Below are 26,974 nucleotides of genomic sequence, written 5' to 3'. Positions count from 1 at the left end.
GAGCATGACTGCAGTATGCATCAAATCATGTTTTTCGCCAACAAAACATCTACAATGACTATTGTACTATACTTCTTAAAAGAACATCAATGTAATCTTACTGTTTTTGAGAAGCAGCTAAAAACACTTCTGACAAAGAAAGTTTGATCTAATGTAGGAAGCATGTAGCTTGTGCCGCCAACCTAACACAAGCATTGGGGGTAGACTTGAATCTGCACACTATACGTTGAAATTCTCAAATGTCAACATGATCATTACTTCTGCATCTTTTGAAGTTTTAAACCCAACATTTCCATCATTAAAAGCGATGTATTCAATTTAGGGCAAGCAACCTATGTACAGCAGTACTAATTTTACAAGAACTCACCCCATGTACAAGAATTGTACTCACAGAGAGAGGCAAGGAGTGGTTGGGGGAGAGATTTGTGAGAAGGGGTAAAGAGATGAGTTGGAAAATGCAACTGCTCCTCAAATGGATGGTCATCAAAAATAGGGTTGGAAAAAAGTAAGCATTTGGAGGTATGACTAAGAATACATGGTAGTGAAAGACTGCATTCGACTCCTACCTTAGGCACTGAATACATGTGGTAAAAGAGTGCATTTGACTCCTACCTTAGGCACCATACATATGTCCATGACTATGATCTTGTTGGGCTTGATATGATTGCAATGATATCAAGCATTCGACTCCTACCTTAGGCACTGAATACATGTGGTAAAAGAGTGCATTTGACTCCTACCTTAGGCACCATACATATGTCCATGACTATGATCTTGTTGGGCTTGATATGATTGCAATGATGGCCGAACCTCTGGAGTGATGGCTGATGGTCGATGTAAATGTGGTCTGAGCCCATGATGCCCATGCATAAAAGCTTGTGGATCGTTCCATTGCACAGGATAGGATGGTTGTGGAAAACGTAGAGGATATGCATGAGGTGGCAACGATGGGTGCCCATACATCTGTCCATGTGGCATTGGGATAGGATAAGAATACATTTCAGGTTGGTATGCTCGTTGCTCTGGATGTGTTTGAATGCTTGCTACCATATCTTGGTTTTGTATATGTAAGGGTGCCACAGTGTGCATATATCCATACCCAAGGTTTTGTTGTGACATGCCATTATCAACCGATGGTATATCTGGTCGCCCATTCTGAGGATACATAACTTGCCCATTATCTTGAACCCGATAAGGTGATTGTTCTATGCGAGCTCCATCTCCTTGTGATAGATATGGGTGCGTATGACCGTGACCATAGTATGCATGTTTTGCAATTAGAGAGTCATGGAGTGCGTTAGGTTCCTGTGTCATAGCTTCATTTGCAGCATCTCCATGACAACCCTCTTCATGTGTAATATCGTGATCTGATTCTTCATTTGCATCTTCTTGCTCTTCTAAGATCTTATCCGCACTTCGGTATATTGTATCATCATCGTCCGGTTCATATGCTTCCTCTGCCTCGTTATTCTCCTCCTCTTCTTCTTCCTCATACTCTTGCTCAGAGACAGGCCCGTGGGGATAATAACCTTCATCATCTTGCACTTCATAAGTTTGCTCGGTGACTGAATGATTTGTCTCAGGTTGTGGTTCATGTGCATGATAACCATGATAAGCTTGTTGATCTGATACTTCTAATGCGTTTGGAGCAGTAGCATGGACCTCGTTTTCCACATCTAAGGATACATGATAATCATGACTAACATAATAAGCACCACCATTGGCCTCAGCTACATATGGTGCATTGCCTCCTCCGTTACCATCTGCTTTCTCATTGCCTTGCAATTTTTGCAACCTCATCTTTTCTCTGTATTCTGCTAAGCACCTTTCCTTCTCTACATTACCAAGAGCATTATAGTACTGCAAAAAAACAAGAACCAAAAACTTAGTGACTTCATACTAGTATAGTATGCCTATGTAACATACATGTAAAATTGTATTGAGCCACTTCCACTGTCTTTTAGATGGGACAGATTCTACAGACTTTCTAGATAGTGTGGAAATATCACATCGTATCAAATTATTTCCAATCTATACCAGGATATTTGGGTTTTTGCACTAGGGAAATCTCAACATGCTTGCTATAATTTCACATGATATCGAGGAGCATACATAAGGCCAGTCCTATTTGAATGTTTCTAATAATTTCTTTGGTTATCGTATTTGGTGACCCAGGTAGAGGTTACCCACCAGTAATATCAAGTATTACTAGAACAAAAAAAGTAATGAGCATAAGAATACTTACAGATTTCTCATTCTCGGGAAGCTTGTTCCACATATCGATAACCTTCTTGCCAAGTCCCTTACTATCTGGGTAAAGCTCTTTTAACCGTGCTCGTTGTTCTTTGAAATAAATGTTATATCCTGTCCGAGTCCTTTTGGGACCATTCAGATCCTTCCTTCGAACATATTCTTTTCTTTTCTTCCCATATAGCTGTATCTCTAAACCTGTTGGAGACTCTCCGGTTCCCAAGCCATCAAGCAAGCTAGGAACACTTGCAAATTGCTGGACCTTATTGCGAGGAGCGAAGTGATATAAAAAACCACTTAGTTTTTCGGTACCGACCACTACTGACACAAAGTAACCTTCATCAAATTTCCCATTAATAGCTCCAGTGGAAACTGTGCCAACAGATGAGGCAGGATCAACTGCAAAAAGAACAAAGACATTGCACATTAAAGCAGAGTACGGAAATATTATTATTACAAAGTAGACATTACGGTGCCATAGTACAGACTATGCTTTAACGGTGAGATTACAGGTTCAAATCCAAAAAGATGGACCTAAAGTGATTGTTCATTGTAAAAAGTATTCGCAATGTAGGTTTGATTATCATATACAATTGAGCACTTTATCCTGTAAAACATAATGCGTTTAGAAATTCATTTACAAAACTTGACCAGTGGAAAAGGATAATAGCACTGCCTAAGTAAAAGGAACATTAAAAAGAAAAAAGCAATTTTCATTTTCTTCATCCAAGATATGGCACATAGAAAGAATATTCACCTCCAAAAACTTCAATTGGATCTAGCTTCCGTTTTTTCTTCTTCAACAAGGACCTCATCTCAGACGGCACCTCATAAGGAGACCCCGGCTCTGGATGCTGGTCCAGGGGAATAGGTGCAGCCAATGGACCTACCCCACAAACCATTGAATTGGACACACGTGTTAAAGAAGCAATCACAAATAAAAACACTTTTCGCATGTCATATTACATTTTTGTACATCATACCAGGAGGAGATAGAAGTTGTCCTTCAAATCTGAAGAAATAGACTTGCTCAAAATGAAACAACATATTCGCATAATGTTTGCGGAGAACATAATATCGGTTGGGTAGGGAGCGTGGAATTTCCAAAGCATCACAAAGGTCTTTCCAGCTAGCCAATCTAATGACCTATACAAGGCCAACCAAAATAATAAGCATCAGCAATGATTTAATTCGTCCAAAACCAATTTCAACTTACATAATATGGGTAAGTACATAGTACATGTATTCGTGTATTATCTATCTATACATGCATTTATAATTTCTCCATAAATACATATATCTATGTATGAAAATATATATGTATATACAAACATACGGTACATATCACATTCATTTTGTAGAAATTGAATGTCACTCAAGACCAAAATGCATATGCTCTCCTTTGATTACCTGTGCAAGACCACCACGTGCAGTAACTTCACAATAGAAGTGATGCAAATTGATCTCTTTTCCCCCTACCTTTGGTACCCTGAAATGTAAAAAATTAAAAATTCTTCCTTGTTATATAAGCCAAAAAACACCACAGCATACACGTACAGTTCATATGAAAAAGGGATGATGCATTAGAAAAAAAAATACCACTTGCAAGAACCAAGCCTACAGAAGAAACAGCTGTTTCGCCAAGAATTAAGATTACAAAAACATCCTCATTATCTAGCATTAATGCAGAAGATTCGAGGAACTGGTTCATACAAACTAAAGCTACGAGAAGAATTCATTTCGTCATTTCCAACCACAATGCAGCAAAATGCAAAGAAACGAAGTGTTGCAAGAATGTTTGATAGCTACACATTCACTTACTTTAGGGTCATCCCAAGGGCAGCGAGGAAGTCCTCCAAGGTTTCAATGAACAGTTTTGGATCGCTTATCACTTCATCATGTGAAGCCGATGGCGGAGGGTAGAATTGCGGGTGTCCTTCAGGTCCACAACCTGAGACTGGAACGATCATCTCTAGGCACTTACCCTCGTCCACATCAACATCTGTATCCGCCTCGTGCGATATATCATCATCTCGATCATGAGGATCAATAAGCCCAATGTCAGACGCATTTCTGTGATTCTGTAACTTTGGTGCACCAGACTCATTTCCATAATTTTGTAAGTTTGCCGGCCTTGTATATGCATCACCGTTTGATTGCCGAACAATTCCACCTTTGTGAGCTTCTTGAGCATTTGAGATCTGGCTATAGGTGGCTACCATATTGGCATGCTCAGCCATGGCCACCACACTTACTTTCCTTTTCTTCCTTTCTTTTAAACGGAAACAAAAGTATTTGCAGACTTTTGAAGGAATTTGGCGAAGAAGTTTTCTGAAACTGTTTTCTACAGAAATCAAACGAAGAAAAGGAAGTGCTTTGAAATTCTCACAAAAGAGCAGAGAAAGAACATTGATATTTTAACACGATTTGGAAGAAGAAGAAGAAGAAGAAGAAGAAGAAGAAAGACCCAAGAGCGGAAAAAGCGCAGGAAACGAAACCCACTTCTCGAAAATGGGCGAAAAAAACAAAAGGAAAACCCAAAACTTAGGGTTCCTACAGAGATGGGTAAAAAAGAGAGAAACACCCCCGAAACAAAAAGAAAGAAAGAAAGAAAGAAAGGCCCAAAGAAGAAGAAATTTCAAAACTGCACGGAAAACCCTAACCCTAATTCCTCACAGCTATGTACTATATACTCTCCCAAACTCTGTCAGTTTTTTTGGCCAAATCTTTAGTTATTATCTCCCATCTCTCCTCCATCATTTCTCTCTGCCTGCCTCTCTCTGTAGCTTTTCTTTTCTGGTTAAGCTAATTAGAGTATGTACCAACAACAAACCAAAGGCTCTTCTTAGAGCATGGGTTCAAATCCTCTTGAATGCATACATACATACATACATACTTACTTACTTACTTATTTTCACACACCTATCCTGATTCCTACCCCACATTATTTTTTATTCCTTCCTCTGCTAACTATGTCTCTCGGACATGCCTCATGTGTCAGTATATCACACACGGCCTCGTGCTTGCACCCATCTCTAATCCAACTATGTCTCTCACCTTTCGGATCTCTGGGCCCCACCCCACCATGTGTCAGTATATCGGACACGGCCTCATGGTTGCACCCATCTCTAATCTAACTATGTCTCTCTCCTTTTGCCTCTCTAGGGCCCCGCCCCACCCTGCCCCCCGTTTGATAGATCACAAACACAAGAGTCGGTATATATATATTTATATATAACAAACAAACCTCGTTGCTCACCACAACACTTCCACCATTTGGAATGGAAGATGAGATTTGTCATCCTACACCCCCGACTCCTCTCCAAACTGATGCAGAGAACAAGGTGCGGCAAGCAAGATTAATTTCATTGGTTCTACACACCAACATATTCAGGTCAATAACACTAATGGACCCTCTCTCCCCTAGAGATGCTCTGTTAAGTTTTCATTTTACAAGCTCCTTGCTGCGAGAATTTCGTAAAGATACCAGGGTCTATAGATAGTTATTTATCTCGTCGTACTACAGAGAAATAGGCCAACTTAAAGTTTTCTCCCACCGTTTGAAATTTGAAGTTAGACAAACCATACACATACCTAAAGCCAAAAAAACTTTGCAATGTTATGTAAAGTAGAGAAGAGGTTGAGCGCAAGGATGACTTCATCTCCTATTGTCCAACTTGCAAAGACATTGAGGGTAAGTATGCCTCTTTGTGGGTTTCACTGTCATTTGACATATTAGAAAGAAGATTGACTTGTAAGCCTTTGGTTAAAGCTTGTTGGAGTTTCAAGAGAGATCAACCCTTATATTATCAAATAGGATGCAACGATAATCCCGCATCTTCGTCTTCTTAAATATGCCTCGTCTACATTGACAACATTTGAGGAGTCATCGTAGAGAGAATAGAGGAAGGTTGATGACAGCAAGAGATTCAGGATATTGAGATAGAAGGCACGTGGGCAATATGAGCACTCAATCATGGAGATCCTTTTTTTTACTCAACCAATCCATTCGAGGATACCCCCAAGCACAAAATGAACTTGGTCATAGCCTCACTTCACTACACAAACCAATATATCACCAATCATTCCGCACACATTCATTATGCACTTCATGCTCGCATACCATCACATACATCATTCCCTCCCATGCAATAAGATCATTATCACGAAATTTTAGAAAACCTAAAGCGTCTACTTTTGCTTCAACATGGATAAGGCTAAATTTACCCATATTTGTAATCATGATTTTATCTCATAGGTTGATGTTGCTCTCCCCACATTTGGTGATGTGCTTTTCCTTATTCTACTTAAGTTGGAAATTATAGTGTTAGTAATCATGATTTATCTCATAGGATGATTTCAACCCTAGTTGGAATATAGGTTCATCTTTTCCCTCATAGAAGCACATGCATGTATTAAAAGAACATGACAATGCAAACAACCTTTATTGTATCTAATATACAAGTGATGAACTTATGGCGAAGTAGATACTCTATGGTGTTGTAAGACAATCTAAAATAAAGACAATTTTTATGACGATGTGTGTAGCGAGCAATCATCGAAACTATGTATTAAATCAATTATTCTTTTAGCCTAAGAACCTATTGTTATACACTAGGGAGACCGTCAAACAAGAACACAATTCCCGTACTCCAATTATACCATAGAGAAAATTACTTAAGGTAGTCAAACACTACCACATACAACAATGACAGTAAAGCTTTGGCTCCTTGAATAAAACCCAGTTAACAATGCCCAAATTTGTGACACAATCACTAAAATGGCTTTGGCAACTAGGCATATACGGAATCTATACGTGGCATTCTCCTCAATAATCTATAACATGTCAGCATTTCAAGGGCACCAACAACAACGACCCTACATCTCTCTCATTATGGTTTTGTATTTTTCTTTATTTCACTCAAACAAAGAAGTTCATTCTTGTTTTCTTGTTTGCTACTTTAGATTGGTATTTTCCCACTCTAATTCCTCCATAGTTTTGTGGTTCTTGAGCAAAAACGTAAAAAATTGTACAACATTAAAGATTTCGAGACACATGATGATCAATTCTAAATTTCCCTAGTAGTAGTTTAATTAAGTACACCTTTTTTTGTGCATCATTAGATTATGTGTCTCAACAAAACCAAAAAGTGTGTCTCTAGGTTCATTTCCAAGGGGGTGAAAGGTGGAACCTAACACCTTATAGAGGCCACTTGGCAACCTTGCATTAGAACTTGTACCCAATTGGCCGATACGAGCATCAAGAGGAGGGGATGACTTTGGTGATAAAAGCACAAGAGGTTTCTTTCTTCACCAACGACAATGTCCGCTCAACTCCTCTTAATGACAAATCTCAAGCTGTGTTGGATTTGGTCAACCCAATAACTCTTTGGATTCTATGGGAACAACGGTGTAGATGGGTCTTCTCCAACCAAACCGCGCATCCAACAAGGTTACTGCAAGAGATATGGAGTGAGATTGTAGCCACTCTAAAGAGCCAATATTATGGCGTCAAGGGCAGCTCTGATGGAGTTGAAAGACAACGAATAGCCTTCATCAACAATGGTCGTCCTCTCCCTTTCTTGAGTCAGTGGGCATCCACATAAGATGGAACTATCGCGTCCCTACAGGGATTTGTACATAATCGTCCCATTTGTAAAATTTTATAACTAATGGAAGGAGATTTTTTTTGGAAAAAAAAGAGTGTGTCCCTAGGTTCATTTCCAAGGGGGTGAAAGGTGGAACCTAGCACCTTAGAGAGGCCACTTGGCAACCTTGCATTAGAACTTGTACAAGGCTAGATAACCTTTATATTTAGTCTATTGGTTGCCATTTACTGTCTTCACCCCAATTACAACCTGTTTTAAATAGTGTAGGACCTAATAATCTAATATAAGATGGAGTACTTTACCCATTTTATTGGCTTCTTGGATTTAAGCATGAAATGAAATATGTTGTGTCATTGTTTCCTCCTTTTAAACAAAAAAGTTTTGTTCTTGTCTTCTTTAATCAAAGCAACTTGATCAATAATGATGACTATTGCATTCCAAATTTGGATTCTAGTTCGTGTTATAGATATACGCATTTATGTAAAGTATTGAATGGACCGAAAGATGTATGATTTCAAATTCCATGACATAGGGAAATAATTTATTACTGGCTATATGCTTTGACGTGGTTGTAAATAGAGCATGGCAGGTGCAATGACAACCAAACATAAGTAGTTGTCAAATGTAGGTTATTTAACTTTAGTAAACCCTAGGTTAAGGTAAATGCAACTTACATCATCTTTCATTCATTAATCAAGTGGAACCTTCATGGATATTAAAACCAAAATCTTATTTTTGGAAAAAAAATAAAACCAAAATCTTAATAATGAAAGTTGTCTCTAGCATTCATATGCCATAAATTGCTTAGGGAGACTTGAAGCCATGGGCCATAACCATATGAAATATTCTAACAAGATTAACCATTATAAAATTCCGGCTGTAAGATTATAAATATTTAATTCTTGTTGCATTCACATGACACTTTAGATAGTCAAGTGGTGATCATGCACTAGGACTAGGTGGCGAGCTACACAAAAATAGGTATAATAAATAAGAAAGTTCCAATGTCATCAAACCAATTCGAGTCAAACTACCAAGGCCCAAATGATCCAATATCGAATAAAAAAAGGAAATAAAACATAACATGTATGAGAAGAATAAAAGTACTATGGTGGGAACACCTTGACCGAAAATTGGTGTTGAAGCGAGATGATTTAACTAGATTGGAAATTTTCTATATATACTAACCTTAGTTCTATGTATTCTCACCATCTAACGCTATTGAACACACCCCACTTGACTAATATCATGTTTGACATTCAACTTCCATGCAAGATTTTTCAATAACTATTATGTGAAAATGGTACATATAGAATGTTATAATAAGTATTATACGTAAATTGCATGTTGGTCAAAGTCTACGACATGCAGTAAGGAGGTCAGGGGTTAAGTGCGTGAAGGATGTATGATTATGTAAGCTCACCATCAATGTACATGAATTGAGTATAGTAAAAAGGCAATGAAGTCACGGATTTAGTAAAAATTCAATGAGAATCTCATTGTGTTTCTACATTTCAACATTTATCATGAACAATCACAAAAAAATACAATCAATAACGATGGACCTAGTTTTTGAAAATCGTGGACCCCTTGTTGTGTAATGAGTATGATGTGCAAACACATAAGGAGTCACCCCTAGTTGTTTTTTGTAGTAGTTCCAAAACAAAAAAGTGCATGGAAGGAAATAAATTTATATCAACTTCATACCCTTTACCCATGAATGTAGGAAAGTGGGACAAAATGTTGTGGTGTATAGGTTGTGAAGGAGTTCAATTTGTTGTTCAGATTTGGCAATCTATGGTTATATGCTTGATTGCTGAAATACATACACAAAGTCACATAAATAAACTGTCTAGGGTGTGATGATAAATCTGACTAGCTATTTGTGAGAGAATCATAACGAGAAAAGTCCATAATGACATAATTGTAATGTTATATGATTCATGAGTTAGTTTTTAACGGGAGTAAGCATGTGAACATGAAATCTCATTTGTTGAATGTACATCTTATCCAAATCAACTTGGAAAGCAATCACCATTAAATGACTTCACTATGTCTCTAAATGGGTTCATGCAATATTGTTCAAAATAGGAATCGACAACGGTTCAGTTTCGGCTTAACTGGTTTGGGCTTGTCCAAACCAAACCAATTAAGCCCTAATTAATTTGGGAGTTTCCAAACTTGAATTGAACCTATTCCTAAACCACTTTAGCCAAGCCGATTAAGCCTTAACTAGTTTGGCCCAAATCAGTTTGGTTTGGTTTGAGCCATTCCAAACTGAGATCAAATTGATTACAAAAGCTCAAACCTAAACCGAATCGAACCACAAAACTGTTTTTAAATGGTTTAACAGTTCAATTTAGGCTTGAGCTGAGCCGTTGCCGATTCCTAGTTCCACACTCATATTTGTGATGGCTTGTTATGTTAAAAATTCTTATAATAAGATTATTTTGTTACAAGCCATCACAAATATGAGTGTGGAACTAGGAATCGGCAACGGCTCAGCTCAAGCCTAAATTGAACTGTTAAAGGCGACAATTATTGGAATATAATGAAATGTGTTGCATTAGTTTGTAGATTTTGGCATCGATGACATTAAATGGCTAATCCTCATTATCAAAATTGTTTTTTCAACATTGCGAACTTGAATTGTTATTTTAAAAATAACCCATTTTGACACTTTCAATGATATTTAAATATAAAAAGTTCCATTTCAATAAAATATTATAAGCCGCATGTGAAGTATTTATGTATGAATAATTTCATTGATGTTGAATTTATAAATTCTTAAACTATCAAAAGCGTTTCAATACCCATTGCTTTCTATAAGATCAAAATTTCCAACATATCCTAAAAAGAAACACAAAAATTATCATCCACGCCTTTCGAAGTGTGAAATGTGCCCTAGGGCCATATATGTATCATATACTCATACATATATAGGAGAAATATTGTTAAGGCCACTATAGGCTATGAATGTCTATGCTTAGAAAATCTGGGGACAAGCATGGGTAGGAAATCATATTTAGCTCATCCGACATATACCAATTGACAAGGGTGAGCCAAAATAGAAATATTCTTACGCAACTCCAATATAGCAGAGGGGGGATATATCTTGTGTTTGCGAGTACTCCATTCCAGGAGGATTCTTTGCAAAAGAATTAGAGAGGGAGAGGGAGAGAGGATCGTGCACCATACAAGGCTTCAATCGTGACATGGGGCCATCGACTAGGAACAAAAAACAAATGCAATTTTGTAAAGGGATTCATATATTTGCAATTTGTTATGCGTTTAGGTTAACCATCTTTAGGTATGAAAATTGGATGTTTTTAAAGATGCATAATGTATATTTTAAATACTTGACAAACAAGTAGTAGAATATGAAAGTATCATGGGAAGAAGGCTTGGTCAAATTAGCACTCAAAAAGAAATTGTGTGATTTTGTCTAGAATTGGCAATTGATATTTGCGATGCCAATGATATATAAACTCATTGCAAAGGTAACCTTGAATCATATCAAACATACTTTGTTGATGATATGCAATATGGGTTCATTCTGTAAAGGTAATATATAGATAATATTGTGAATTCGTAAATTAGAATGGAGTATGCTAAATACACAAAACAAGATGTTCCACAATGTAGATCGACTTTGAAAGGGTTGTGGATGTCAAGATATCAAGCTCAACTACACACCCTGGGTGAACACACTTGTTGGAAAATGTGTGTAATTTAAAGTTTACCTTTGTAGTAAAAAAGGATATATATATCCTTAGTTTTGAATTGAGTTGATATTATATGATATCCCCCTCGTCCTACAATTATAACATATTAGTTTAGGATACTATAAAAGTACACATCGATTCTTCAAAAAGTGAAACAAAATCTAACTTGTTGGAATATTGTAACATGGACCCCCCATCTTAGGTTGAGAATAAGTGGATCGATATTCATGGCTTACATTTAGTATTACCAATTTATGATGATTGGCCCAAACAAACTATACAAAAGATTAATACAAAAATGATATGATTCAATCCTGTAGAGGCATATGACTCCTATCACAAAGAGAAACTATGCACACAATATAAAATAATCATGTTTTATAGTTGCATAATATTGATTAGAATAACAATGTGTTGCCAAAATTTGGTCGACAAACATTGACTTGGGTAATGATACAAACATTTATGTTTGTCAATTTAAAATCCAAGTTATTTGGCTCATGGGATATAGTGTTTTGGAAGCTTTGTTGACGTATGAAAGTATGCCAACTTAGTTCCAAGAGTCTACAATATTGGAAGGAAGATTGTGAAGAAACCTAGAATTCAAGAACTCTTTGTGTTTGACGGCTTACATCGAAGTGCTATATCCCCATTAACAATCAGCAACGGTTCGGTTCAGTTCGGTTTGAGAGTGTCAAACCTGAACTGGTTTGAAGCCAAACTGTATAAATTTTTTGAAACTTGAACCGAACCACAAAACCATTTGAACCGAAATCGTTTAAACCAAATCGTTAAACTGTTAAAACCGCAGTTTTGTGATTCGGTTTCGGTTTTCAACTTAAGTCAAAATTCAAAATTTAAACTTTAAATTTTTTTCATTATTTTAAATTTTAAAATTTCAAAATTTTAAAGTTTTTCCTAAAATGTGAGAATTAGGCTTAAATAATAAAAATGAAAAGATTGTTAAAAAAAAAAACAAATTAAAAAAAAAGAAGAAGAAGTAAAAAACCATTAAATTGTTTAAACCGCAATTTCTAACCGTTAACCGAACCGAACCAACTGTTCAACCCCAAACCAAACTGAGCCGTTTAAGAACACTTAAAAACACTTGAACCTGAACCAAACCGAGCTGAGCCTTTTAAACCGTTAAGCTGTTAGACCGCGATTTCGAGGTTTGGTTTGGTTCAAGCTGAACCGTTACCGACTCTTAATCCCCATGATCATTAGTTTCGGAAGAACTTAGAAATGTTTTTTTCCAAGCCAAGAAAGGGTTGAAATCAATTCAACTTGTGTAAATGATCAAGGTCACTAATTAGGCTTCAATGATATAGAATCCTTGACCTATATGGAATAAATCAACATAGTTGGTTCTCAAATTAGTATGTGTGCCCCCTCCTTTACATAGATACGACTAGATGCTAAAATGAGCCGATATTGTTAATTTCAATGCATAAGATTCAACCACATTGACTATATAGGTTGCTACAACCCTCTTCGTGGTTCCAAGAAAATACAAATGCTTTGTGGCACTTATAAAAATCACAACCTTAGTTGAATAACAAACTTATGAATATATATAACACTGGCTTTCCAATTATGCAAAGAGGATTCCTATGGTGATGATTAAAGACGATGTGTTGTCGCATTGTGCATGATGTAGTGAAGAATTGCTATGGACTTATGCAAGGTTTGAGAAAGACTTTCGCTAGTTTGACATAATTTGTGTGATTGATATCGCTAATTTCAATGCATAAGATTCAACCACATTTAGCGCATAGGTTACTACAACCTTCTTCATGGTTCCAAGAAAATACAAAAGCTTCGTGGCACTTACAATAATCACAACCTTGGTTGAAAAATAAACTTATGAATATATAGCACTTTGGTTTTCCAATAATGCAAAGAGGATTCTATGGTGATGGTTAAAGATAACTTGTGTCACATCATGCATGATGTAGTGAAGAATTGCTATGGACTTGCTCAAAGGTTTGAGAAAAACTATTGCTAATTTGACATAATTTGTGTGACCTATCAAGCAAATCATATTTCCTCCAACTTATATGATTTTGGCCACTTTGACCCTATAAATGACCTACAATACTTAGGTCTTTTGATTGAAACCAATTGTAGGAAGTTGGCACATTGGTGCTTGGTGAGGAAACTTGGAAAGAGAGACTAGAGTTGTTTGCGCAAGACACTTTTTTAACCACCAACCAAATAATGTTATAATGCTAAGTTTCTTACAAGATGTAATAGCATTCACAAGTAAAAAACAAGGGTTGGAGCATGTGAACAATGTACTTGTAATCACATAACAAGGCTTTATGTATTGTAAGATAATTTATTAGTGACACTGCCTTACTAAACCTACCTCTATAGACCATAATTATGAATCTACCCCCTAGTGACATGCTAGCTTGCATGACCAAACTGAATGCTTTTGTAAAGTGTTGACATGTGTGATCAATCTAAATGCTTTTTATACAAGAATGTAGAGTGAGTGTGACTCAAAGGTTAGTAGAAGTTATTTCAAACTAAAAACATGAGGTAACATTGGACTATAGTTTACATTGTAAGGCCATAAATCATGATTCATAACCTTTCCCACAAGACTTGTACATTTGATCTATAATTGTAAATGTCCAAAATGTGTAGACATTTAATGTTTAAAATAAAAAGTTTGACACAATGTTTTCACTTTATGCTTTAGAAAACAAAAGGTACTTTTCCATGATTTGTCCATTGTTGCCATAAAATCTCATGTCACATCAAAAGATATAGGAATAATAGTACCTCTCTTAAATAATCTCTTATTATTGGCAATAATTCTTCCTTATTTGAAATATATAACATTCTTTTGTTATCATGCATTGTGCATATATTTTACCAACTATAGAAGAATGGATTTATAAACATCATTTGCATAAAAAACCATTGGGGTTGTTGTAGCCCGCACAAGTGTATCATGTTATGAAGTTGTCCTATTGCCAACTTAGGGCTAAGCGCAATGATCAGTGGGAAGGCTAGCGAATTAATAATGTTTATATAGAATTTGAGTAGAGATTGAGTTATGGATCTTAAATGAAAGGACCAATAGACTATTAGTTCTATATTGCACATGGTAATTCAAGTGGAAGGATGTATTATTCCAATGCATGTGTTACACTTGGATGATGCAAATAAAAACAACTCATCATAACTATAAAACTCATGTATTTTATTGCTAGAAAGGATTTGTTTGTTTATGGTATTAAAGATGCCAAACATGCATGAGGAGATTGAATATATATAATATCCAAGTATATATGGCAAATGTAAATTCATTGTTTGAAACACCTTATGGTAGCAATTTGTTGGAGGCAATTTACACGATATTGTTTCTAGTCATGGTTCAAGCTCTTCCTCTGGATCTCCATTTCAATGTTGAGACTATGATGCTTTTTAGGTTTGTCATGGCATGATCTTTCAATGTGATTTCTTGTATGTTTCGAATGATGTTTCTCAACTTCAAGTTATGCAACCTTGTCATGATTTCCCTCTCCATGACCACTTTGGAACTACCGAGACTTTGGGACTCATTGATCAATATTATTATTGACCATGTGTCCACTACGCTATCAATATTCTTTATCGTCATGTGACATTAGTTTTCATGAAAAATCTCTTAAGCAACATACACATGGATTTTGAAGAGCATTTTAGTGGATTTCATTGTGACTCAAGCTCCCATCTACCTAGGGCTATGATGTCATTGACCATTTCTCCAAGAGTGTGCATTTCATTCCTTATGGCATCACCATCTCTAGTGAGCTCCAATTGTTGTTTTGTTTCAAGTAGTTTGACTCCATGACTTAGATACCATTTGTTAGTGCTTGCAATCTTGATTTGTTTCTAGTTTCTAGAAGTTTCTTCAAATGTGTGGAATGTTCTGCAACTCTTATGTGTGGAATGTTTGTTATTTTCTAGACATCACCTAGACACCAACATGCACGTTTAATGGACTAGTCAAACTCTCAAGCAATATTTTGCAATATTTTATGAATTACTAAACACCAAACTTTGTTGATTTTATCACTCATAGTACATGCAGGTTTATATATGGACATCACCTAGAGACCTATGTGCAAGGCTGCAAGCAAAACGTACTATTTAGACTCTATGTAGCTTCTATGTCCACAACAACAAAACACATCTATGAATCCATAGAGTTCTTCCTCCACATTGATATTGTTGGGCCAAAGGATCCGAACAGACGTTTACTCTATTGGTAGTGAACTGGGCTAGAGTGATTGTCGATCACTCTTGAGCCTCTAGCTTTATAAGCTTAGCTTGGCAGTATTTGCACTCACTCTCTATCTTAATAGAACTTAGTGGTTAAACAATATACACCACTTTTATTATTGAAAGAGTGTACGATACACATACAAGAGTTGTGTGAGTAGGGTGTGGCTAACAAGATTGAAGCTTAATCACTCTTAAGATCAAATGAAAGATTGAGAATAAAGAGTAAGAGCTCCAATACAACTAAGTGTAAATAAGAAAATCCAAGAAGGAATAAGTGATACAAAAGTCACTAAAGGGTGACTTAAATATAGTTGTTTACAATGAGGTTGGGTTCCTTTCTCATTAGGGTGGCCATTTGGCCACAAGCTTTTAAGTGAGATTTACTCTATCCCCCCCCCCTTTCCTAGAGTCTTCTTGAGCTTTATGTACATTGTTGTTGTTGGTGGATTGGGAAGACGATTCCATGTGGGGCCTATAGGTAATATTAGCAATGGTCTTGATAAAGCTATAAATGTCCATCACTACTATCTAGAGAAATCTAACCCGTGTACTTCAGTTCCATGCTTGAGTCTTGACATCATGTTGCCAATGTTACAGGTGGATGTTGTGATGACCATATGACTACCATACTTTTCCTTAGAAACTTCATCCTCACATTGATGAAAAAGGTAGTTGCACGATGCAAGACTTGCTCCCTATAGTTGCAAAACACATATTTACCTAGTGAGAAACTAATACTTCTTTTAAGTATCCATCAGACATTTCACCTTTAGTGTTATGGTTTGAAGATACAATGAAGACTCTTAGTAACATTGTAACCGGATTTATGATGCGGCAAATCTCTGTCTCTTAGATGTACTACTCAAGATATGGGTGAACTTGCTAGCAGTAATCCATGACCAGACTGTCAGTATGATAATATGCATGGTTCCCCAAAGACTCTGAATATTTAAGAGATGGAAGAAGCTTCTTCACTTATGGAAAAAGTTGCCCTTCTTACAGTGTCAACTAAAGGGCCACAAAGGTCTTCCATGGACCCTTTCTTGAATATTAGTACATCATGGTAGTGTACATCAACAAATTCCAACACCTTCTACAAAGTCTTATATTTGGTCTTAGGATTATTGAACATCATCGTACATAAAAAGTTGTAAGCTTCTGGGCAGTCAAGTTCTAGTTGTAGCCTTTGGGCGGGTTTTCTTAATACTATTGAAGAAAATCTTTAACAAAAAACTAAATGGCTCTTAGTAACATTAGGTTAATAGAGAGGGAGAGAGCCAAACATTCTAATGAGGTACAAAGGTAACATATATAAACCTCGATACAATACATAATTGTAATTTAGTTAAATAAGGTAGATTGATAAAAATGAAAGACATAAATGTTTCCCCGAAGGGGCCAACATGATTCATATCTAGGAGTGTTGTACTTTCAAGGATCACTAACCTGTCCCAAGGGGTCGCCTTCCTCACAATGAGATAATTAAGGGATTGGGGGATGTCACTCCCAATTAAGACTATGCCATACCTCAATACATAAAAGTATGTACCCCTCCAAACAATGCACTCATGGAAGCCTCAAAGACTTTTGAAGTTAAACTAAAATTAATACTTACCTTAATTACTAGATAAGTAACATATAAGGTTTGTCAATTAAATATATAATTACTAAGCAAGAAAACATGTATACCTCAATTAATTAGTGTAATGCGTAATCATGGTATTATTCATTTTGTTTCCCAAAGAAAGATACTACATCAATATTAAAAAACTCCATAAGGCTATACATGCAAGATATGTATACCAAAAAGCCCCTTTTTTTAAAATTCTAATTGTCGGCTTAAATAAATACTTTGGTGTAGAGTAATCGGCGTTATTCATTTTGATTGGGATCAAGGTGAACAAATGTATCTATACATCTTCATGAGAGCTGCGTGTAAGCAAAGTACTCCATGTAGGCAAAATATATTCCAAAAATATGCAAGCATGCCCCAGAAAGTTTTTGGAACTTTCCAGAGATTTCTAGAATGAGAAAACTACTCTTAATGCACATGTGTTTTATTATAACTACATGTTGTGTTGAGATGCATTGGCTATGAGGATATCATTGATTAAATCATGAAATACATCACAAGTTTGACCACAATTCAAGCCTTGCTTCTTGATATCCAAACTGAATCATACAATCACGATAGCTCATGGCTCACATGCAAGGGGTTGAATAAGATGATGGGAAATTTGGATTTTCCATCCCCAATACTTTAATGCAGTTCATCATTTTGACAAACTTAATTCAGAGCTTGATAAGTTTGGCCACAATTCTTGCCTTTTTTATGTCCAATTTGAATCTTAGATCATCGCTCACATGCAAACATTTAAATAAGATGTCGGGCCCTTGTGATCCCAAGCCTTTAATGCAATATCATTTGGCCACATTGGACATGTGGACGTCAATGATTATCATGGGCAACGCTAGATCAAATGAAACATATGATCTTTGACACTATTTTTGCTAGCATAATTGGTAATTTGTTTCGCAGATTGATTACATGAATTAATCTTATAGAGCACAAAAGTTTAACCTCAATTATCCTAACACGATGAGTTGAATGGTTAAAATATAATTTGCCCATTGTATTAGGGTACATATTTTGTTTATGCAACTAACAATACATTGGATGCCATAGCACAAGGGGAAATCATTGACTTAATACATCATACATTCATGTTTTGTCATCCTCACCAATTTTATTTATTTAATTATTATTTATAAGGTCACAAACTTTTTATTTATGACATTGAACATGAAAATTGTCACGACACAGTGACATCAAATACATAGTTCGTGAGGATTGAACCTACAACCTCACATACATAAAATGTCATGTGCAACTATTTTAACATGAGCATGTATTCATCCTCACCAATTTTATTTATTTAATTATTATTTATAAGGTCACAAACTTTTTATTTATGACATTGAACATGAAAATTGGCACGACACAGTGACATCAAATACATAGTTCGTGAGGATTGAACCTACAACCTCACATAAATAAAATGTCATGTGCAACCATTTTGACATGAGCATGTATTTGTACATAACAATTTAGTATTGTAATATTCTAGCATATAGTACATTTCAGAATCAGAATATTCTAGTTGTTAGTATATTCTAGAAATATTGTACGGTATATTCTAGAGATATTTCTCGAGTATATTCTAGAGATATTCAATCTTGAAACTTGTATAAATACTTGTAACCTTCTTGGTCCCTTTCAGGGGATTCAACACCAGTTATTGACACATCAATCTAGTATTCTTGTTCCATTCCATCTTGTCTCGTTCTTCATCTCTGTCTTCATGCTTTTATGTCGTTCCTAGCTTCTTAAGTTCCACCCTCTTAGACCCATCATCTGTGTTCCGTCCCAGTCCGCACTTGGTGTGTTTGTGACAAAAATTTTATGAGATGATGTAGTGGTAATGCTTGTGATATATAATTCTAAGGTTGTGTGTTGAAGTCTTACATGATGGTTTTGATGTTAGGTAGGCACACTCATAGTTTGTCTTTGATCATGGACATTAATAGATGAGAATGTCCCAAAAATATGGCCTTGCAAATAAGTTTTTTTTTCCAAAAAAAACTCCTTCCATTAGTTATAAAATTTAATAGATGACAATGTTATATACAAATCCTAGTAGGGAGATGATAGCTCCATCTTATGTGGAGGCCCATTGACTCAAGAAAGGGAGAGCATGACCATTGTTGGATGAAGGCCAATCGTTGTCTTTAAACTCCATCAGATCCACCCATGAGGCCATTGTATTGGCTCTTTAGAGTGGCGATAACTTCACTCTATATCTCCTAATAACAATATTGCTTAATGCACGGTTTGATTGGAGAAGACCCATTTACACCGTTGTTTCTAGAGAATCCAAAGAGTTATTGGACTCACCAATTCCAACACAACTTGAGCTTTGACATTAATAGGAGTTGAGTGGATATTGTTGATGGTGGAAAATACGATCTCTTGTGCTTTTATCACCAATGTCATCCCCTGCTCTTGATGTTCATACTTGTCAACTTGAGTTTGCCATGATAACCAACATACATTCCCCCACTTGATTGTGCATTGCACCTGTCATAATTGCAATAGGTGGCCAACCCCCTGCCATATTCGATGGGTCTCTGGTAGTCCCACATAGTGTGTCAAATTAACCCAGTTGCATTTGGGCACGCTACACAATTAGGAGAGCTAAGGATCCCCGACTGCCCAGCTCCAACCGGTAGTGACCTATGTATTAATAACAATTGGAACGTGGTAATTCGCCTAGCGTGTTGTTGTTTCCATATTTTCTGCCAAAACTTGGTAATAATGGTATGGGGAGGATGATATATGTGCTATGTCTTTGTAGTTGCCCGCTTTCGGGCGGTTTGAGTGGCTAGAATGTGGTGGCTCAATCTAGCAGTGAGTTGGAAGAAAGGGATGGCTTTGCTTCCTAGACCCGCATAAGGATCGTGCCACATCCATTGCAACAAAGAGTCCTAGCTGACCTTATGTAACCATGTGTTTTCATAAGTATATACATGTCATTCTAGTTGTACTTTGATCGGATTGAGATCTACAATCCATTTACGACATGTATATGCGAGTACTTGAATTGCCATGTTTTATGTTGGTATCTCATTGTCTCACAATTCATGGCCTTAGATCCTATCTGTGTTTCCCTACCTCTTGGGATCAAAGTGTCCTCCTCCTCGTGGCCTATCCACTTCTCCATTGCCATCCTTTTATTAGCAACTTTCCTAAGCAATAGAGCGTTCATAATTTCAGATCTCATAGTCTGTCTGCCCTTGATTCCGTGGAGTATGTTGGTTTGATCTTGTATTTCGCAATGACATAAGCCGTCTCCAACATTCTATACTCTTTCCTAGACCTTCTACTGTAATGCTTCCCCAGGACATCCCTGTACTTGATCCAATTAGTTGACCGTATGCAAATAACTTTTTTGTCAACATAAACTAGCGGGCGCAAACAATATGGTTAAACAAAATTTACTTCCAACGCTAGTACATGATTCAACACAAAATCCATCGCTAAAGGCATGGACCTACAACTGTACCGCTGCAAAGCACAAACATTTGCACTACAAAAGTATAGCCTTATCCATCATTTACGTTGCAACCTCAAAGATGTAAAGTATAAACATTGCTACTACAATCGTATAAGTTTGTAAATAATTTAAGCTTTAGGTCCAAACAAGAAAATTATGGATAATCATTTGCAGAGGCATCTTATATTATTTATAAAGACAATGTTTTCGCATTGTGCCCAAGCATAATGAACCAGAATGCCGATTTTCTTATTTAACACTACAATTGAACCATCAAACATGATCCATTTCATTAGCTACTACTGATCAAAGAGCTTAATTGTAATAATAATGCAATTACGATGTTATTCATCAATTCAACACATACATCATAAATTTTTTAACTATGTACACACACATTTGCAATGCAGGGTGACATGCATAAGGCAATATTATTGTTGTACACATAGTTATTAATGAAGCTCACAAAACATATTGGTAATGGCAAGTCATGTTTTATGCATGGGTGCAGAAAAATTGGGAGAGACTTGAGTATAATTTCAATATCTTAATTTATCGATAACATCAATGCATGCCAATATTAGATTTGTACAAGTATTATTTGTGTTTGGTGAAATGAGTTATTCATGAAGATATGTCTATATATTGATTGCTACCCGCAAATAAGAAGAAGTTATGTACTAGGAATGAATGGTTTATGAAGAGATATGTCTATATATTGATTGCTACCTACAAAGAAGAAGTTATATATAATAGGAATGAAAGGTTTATCATCCAAGGGTTTCATAAGTAACAAAATTAGTTCAATGTAGACTCATCTATGCTATGCTTATAAATTGGGATCATTGTATCCATGTACATATCTACGTTCTTACTAAAAGGAGACCAAGGATTATATTAATGAGTGTTTACACCAAAACATCATAGTACTCTTCCTATAAAACATTTAAATTACGCGATGCAAAAGAGTCCATGAAGAGACAAAGAAGATGTTTTTTCTTTTGCATATGATACAAACAATTGTTCTTACCTACTATTTTGAATATGCTGACTTATTTGATGCATTTCAAGATTATGAGCTACTCATAAAACACAAAGAATATGGTTTCTTTTAGTTTGTACCAAAACATGTCTACTTTTTGTTTTTCAATATAAATTTGGTATGTTTCAAGATTGTGTTATGATGTTCATATATGTTTGGTTTGGTAAGTTTGACGATATTAAAGTTGCATTGCATCAAATGGGCCTTTGATTCTCTTTGGAATTGTCCTCACTCTCTCTTGTATGTGTGCATGATAATACATGTCAGTATGGAATAAAGATAATACATTTAATATAGCGAGTAAATATAAGATGCTTAGTGGACTCAACAAGGACATGGAAAGTTGTCAATAACTTCGTACTAGAAATTTGTATTGGTTTGTGTTATGAATATGTGTAATTCTTAAAAGGAGTGTTATTTGGCATATACATTATACTAGTTCTTTGGCCATTATATTTATATATATTGGAGAGAATCTAAAGCGATTATAATTTTGGTAGCTTGTCCTGGAGTCTGGAAAATGAGAAGGCATGCCCAAGAGTAACCCCAAGAAGTAAAATAGAAGTTAACATGGCAACAACAACAGGAGACGAAGGGGTGGTGGTGGTGTTTTGGGGATTTGTTGCATTATTTGTGATGCTAACATGGCAAAGCATGGTTAGGAAGGCATCACACATTGATCCATGGCCTACAGAGTTGGCAATGCCATTACCAATGCACAAGTGGCCAAAAGCCGAGAAATTGCAATTGGAACGTGTCGGTGAAGGTGAACTCCCATATCCTGAGGACTTGGCACCAACCTCAAAATCTGGTAGTGCATTGTTTGCAGCTTGTTCAGACGGATGGATCAAGCAAGTGTCCTTATCATCTGGCATCGTCGTAAACTGGACTAAGATCCCTAGTAATGGCCGCCCATTAGGACTTGCATTGGGCCTTCATGGAGAAGTCCTTGCATGTGAGCCTTCCCTTGTATGTTTCCTTCTTCTTTATTTCATACACAGTTTCATTGCTTCCTTGCGACAAGTTTTTACATATGGCCTCTAATAACTAAGCACCAATGAAGTGGAAGTGTAATTCAATGGATGACTCCTCATCATAGGATATCAACATTTTAATGCCTCCATCAATCCCTCATTATCTCTCATATTACACCTTCAAACATTAGAAACTTGTTCATCAGGAATGAATAAAACTCTCAAGTACATAAGTAACTTGATGGTTCAAGGAAGAAAGTATGAACAAGATATACAAGCTACTTCTCACTCTGTTGTGCTCTATTGTTTTGAAGCTCCTTCTTTGTTGGTTTGAATAGATTGTTGGATTAAGGTTAAGGAACTTAAAAGAACTTGTAGTATGCATGCATACGTTCATATGCATATGTATAAACTCAAATATAAATTGAATTACTTATGCAGGGACTCCTTAATATCACGAAGGGAAAGGTGTCTGTCTTAACCGACAATGCTTGTGGAATAAAATTCAAGTAAGGGAAAGTAATGAATGTAGATTTTAGATCTGATAACACAATCATATTCATTATCTCGTCTTCATCAACAAAAATGAGTTCTTTTTCACATGTGTACACATATTTTAAACCCTCAAGCACCCAATCCTACATTATTTCCAATGAACAAATATATTTGTTAGTTCAGCACGGGGTCCTAGGTTTTTTCTTTTTGTTCTATAGTTGTATATGTGAGATAGATAAATAGATAGTTTATTTGAGTGAGATTCATTAGGTGAATGCTTTTGTTTTCTCTTTTTTTCTACTGTGATTTTTTCTTGGTTAGATGGTAATTGTGGCATATTTTCCCTTAATGGCTTATCTTTACATTTTTGGGGGTCTTGGCATATGATATGCATGAATGCAATGGTTATCTTTTTTAAAACCTTTTCTTTTTCCCTTTCATGGAAACAACTTTTCAAAAACAAGGAAAGACAAAAACGCTCACTTGAGGAAGCTCACTAATATTTTGGGTCTTGTGTGTATGTTCATGTAAATTCCTGAATTTCATTAATAGAGTGCTCGACTTAATATAGATCAAAAGTATCTCTTACTTGATTTATTAGAATTGCATACTTTTTCGCAAATAAATGCTTTACTTTGTTGTCTCTTTAACTCCACATAATTCATAGGTTCACAGATGGTGTGGATGTCTCCCAAGACGATGGTATAATATACTTCACAGATGCTAGCACAAAATTTGGATATGGGCAATCAGATTTAGATGTGCTAGAGGGTCGGCCAAATGGTCGACTTCTTATGTATGAGCCATCAACAAAAGTAACAAGTGTGTTAGCTTCAAATTTGTTCTTTCCAAACGGCGTTGCAATCTCCTTGGACAAAAATTTCTTAGTATTCTGCGAAACTTCAAAGTACGATGTGTTTTTATCGTCTATTAATACATGGGTTGGCATATGCATACATGACCAGTATTTCATTGAAGTCATAGAACATACATAATTTCAAAAATTATACACACATATGCTCATAAGCACTTATTCACATTGTTGTTTCATTAACTTGTAGGGTACGTTGTCAAAGGTTATGGTTACGAGGCGATCGGAAGGGAGAAATGGAAGTTTTCATTGACAATCTTCCAGGCTATCCTGACAACATACACTCCACACAAAGAGGGACATTTTGGATTGGGCTAGTTGCAGTATGGAATTTTTTGAAGTATTTTGATTTCTTAAAATATTTGCTAGGACATATCTGTATTTATATATAAAGCATAAATATCTTGTGTGATCAAATTAGAGCATACAAAGTGTGACATTTAAACTAATGAACATTGGTGGGACAATTTCATGACCTATCCATAAACAAATTTCCATCTAATCATACCATGATTGTAGTCACAAATACTGAATGATCTAAATTTGTATAGAAACTAGGGCATGAACCAAGTGGCAACATTTCCATGTAGGAAGAATAGAGACACATGTGAAAAAGTTTATTTACATTATCATAAATCTCAAAAATCACATTTGATTGAGATAAATTGTTGTTGTTTTCACAAAGCCATTCACTTTAGATTTACCAAGATTAGAAATATATACACATATAAAACAAGACGCTACATCTAAAGCACAATGTTAACTTGTATATAGGAAAGTTTAAGAACACATTTAGTAAGCAACAACAATGCATGAAGTGGGCCAAGAGATAATAAACATATATGGATCTTCTCTTTTGTAGGGCCGAAGTTTATGGCAAGAGACATTGTTCAGTTTCTCCTTCGTCAAGCACTTCTATGCTAGTCCAAAAAGGCAACACGAGTTGAATGTGGCTCTTCGGAAGATGGCTAAGGTGCTCGAAGTTAGTAATGACGGTAAACCTCTTAGGTATTTTGAAGACTCGATTGGAGAATCCATTGGATATGTCACCACTGGCCTTGAGATTGGGGATTATCTCTATCTTGGAGGGCTTGCATCCACATATATAGGAAAGTTGAAGCTAGTCTAGTAATAAATGTTTATTCTTAACCAGCAACACATGAATCATGTATTGAGGATCTTAGATTTATTCTTAATGATAATTCCAAGATCTTCTAAGCTAGATTTTATATGTAAACTTCATTGTCACTCAATTTCATCTCCTTGCCCTTCTATAAATGGAGCCGATGTTTAAAAATAATTCCTTTCGCCAATAAATTTCATTTAAGTTTTACATCCATGAAGCATGTGATAAGCTTTCGTAGTATCTATTGATAGTACTCTACAAGCTTTATGTTCATTGACTATCAATCTATCAACTCGATGCCAATGTTTCCTTTCATGTTTTCTCAACTAGCGCTTAGAATCATTATTAGATCAACACTCTAATGGTTTTATATGGTTGTCGAAGGATAGCAAATTTGTTTTATTGGTCCAATGATGAGTTTGGTATGTGGGAGAGAACTTAGAACTTACAGGAAGAAAGCTAGACTTGTTAAATTATACCAAGTTGACAAACATATACATCTTACACATTGGTAAAAAAAACATGAAAAACTAAAGATACCACTCACAAGTGGAAGAGGCCAAATTGATTATATAAAAAGATAATGAAAAGAATACAATAATGGTGATTGCATTCTCAAGTTTGGGTTCCATTGTACACTATGTCCGGCTTCAAATCTTTGATCCAACATAGTACCCCTTCCACGTTGAGGGAGCCTAGCAGTCAAGTACAAAAAGCATGTATGCCCATTGATAGAGACTGATTCAAATCTTATGCTATCAACACCGGTGGAAAGAAGCTGGCACATGTTTAAAGTGTGTCTCCCCCGATACCCCGCTTAAAAGCATAATTGCACCATTGTACAATATGTCTGGCTTCAAATCTTTGATCCAACATAGTACCCCTTCCATGTTGAGGGAGCCTAGCAGTCAAGTACAAAAAGCATGTATGCCCATTGATAGAGACCGATTCAAATCTTATGCTATCAACACCGGTGGAAAGAAGCTGGCACATGTTTAAAGTGTGTCTCCCTCGATACCCCGCTTAAAAGCATAATTGCACCATTGTACAATATGTCTGGCTTCAAATCTTTGATCCAACATAGTACCCCTTCCATGTTGAGGGAGCCTAGCAGTCAAGTACAAAAAGCATGTATGCCCATTGATAGAGACCGATTCAAATCTTATGCTATCAACACCGGTGGAAAGAAGCTGGCACATGTTTAAAGTGTGTCTCCCCCGATACCCTGCTTAAAAGCATAATCTACCACCCTTTGTAGGGTTTGTAGAGAGAATAGGCTTTTTCCACCATTTCATCGTGATACTGTTTCATGCAAGTTCATTACCCGATCCATGTTACAATGTCAAATGCGACATTTGTTATTAGTTCAAGAACTTAGAAGGAAAATGCTCATCACTTCAGGCAATTCTCATCCATCCAAAACTCTCTGACTATCAATGTGGCATCATGGTCCAGAGTGTCAATTCTCGGTTCCAAAGTTTTAT

The 26,974-nt window shown here is 36.1% G+C and overlaps 2 protein-coding genes across 3 annotated transcripts; one reads left to right on the top strand and one right to left on the bottom strand.

Annotated features, from left to right (window-relative positions):
• Positions 1–201: 201 nt before the first annotated feature.
• On the bottom strand, positions 202–4,792 carry LOC147865618 (uncharacterized). 2 transcript variants are annotated; one of them, XM_087318471.1, is made up of 8 exons: positions 4,072–4,792; positions 3,661–3,739; positions 3,234–3,396; positions 3,008–3,136; positions 2,246–2,649; positions 741–1,860; positions 586–605; positions 202–538 (listed from the first exon to the last, which is right to left on the bottom strand). In XM_087318471.1, the coding sequence occupies exons 1-6, from the start codon at positions 4,488–4,490 to the stop codon at positions 742–744; spliced, it is 2,313 nt and encodes a 770-aa protein (XP_087174597.1). In that variant the 5' UTR covers positions 4,491–4,792; the 3' UTR covers positions 202–538; positions 586–605; position 741. The 2 variants fall into 2 exon arrangements, with proteins under 2 accessions (XP_087174597.1, XP_087174598.1); XM_087318472.1 differs by lacking the exons at positions 202–538; positions 586–605 and adding an exon at positions 676–694.
• Positions 4,793–22,594: 17,802 nt separating this feature from the next.
• Positions 22,595–25,493, top strand: LOC147865617 (protein STRICTOSIDINE SYNTHASE-LIKE 5-like). Its single transcript, XM_087318673.1, has 5 exons — positions 22,595–22,993; positions 23,440–23,507; positions 24,161–24,400; positions 24,555–24,687; positions 25,227–25,493. The coding sequence occupies exons 1-5, from the start codon at positions 22,595–22,597 to the stop codon at positions 25,491–25,493; spliced, it is 1,107 nt and encodes a 368-aa protein (XP_087174799.1).
• Positions 25,494–26,974: the final 1,481 nt, after the last annotated feature.

This window comes from Azolla caroliniana, unplaced genomic scaffold (assembly GCF_043228905.1).
Source record: "Azolla caroliniana isolate FFs.n. ecotype wild unplaced genomic scaffold, voAzoCaro1.0.p SCAF_4, whole genome shotgun sequence".
Classification (NCBI taxonomy): domain Eukaryota; kingdom Viridiplantae; phylum Streptophyta; class Polypodiopsida; order Salviniales; family Salviniaceae; genus Azolla; species Azolla caroliniana.
Note: the sequence above shows the minus strand (reverse complement) of the source record. Positions and strands in the feature narration are given on the sequence as shown.

Coding starts and splice junctions, on each gene's coding strand:
- LOC147865618 (XM_087318471.1), bottom strand. CDS start 4,490: ATGGCTGAGCATGCCAATATGGTAGCCACCTATAGCCAGATCTCAAAT. Junction 3,137..3,233: donor ACAACTTCTATCTCCTCCTG/GTATGATGTACA, acceptor TTTGTGGGGTAG/GTCCATTGGCTGCACCTATT. Junction 1,861..2,245: donor TTCCCGAGAATGAGAAATCT/GTAAGTATTCTT, acceptor GTTTTTTTGCAG/TACTATAATGCTCTTGGTAA.
- LOC147865617 (XM_087318673.1), top strand. CDS start 22,595: ATGGCAACAACAACAGGAGACGAAGGGGTGGTGGTGGTGTTTTGGGGA. Junction 22,994..23,439: donor TTGCATGTGAGCCTTCCCTT/GTATGTTTCCTT, acceptor TTACTTATGCAG/GGACTCCTTAATATCACGAA. Junction 24,401..24,554: donor GTATTCTGCGAAACTTCAAA/GTACGATGTGTT, acceptor ATTAACTTGTAG/GGTACGTTGTCAAAGGTTAT.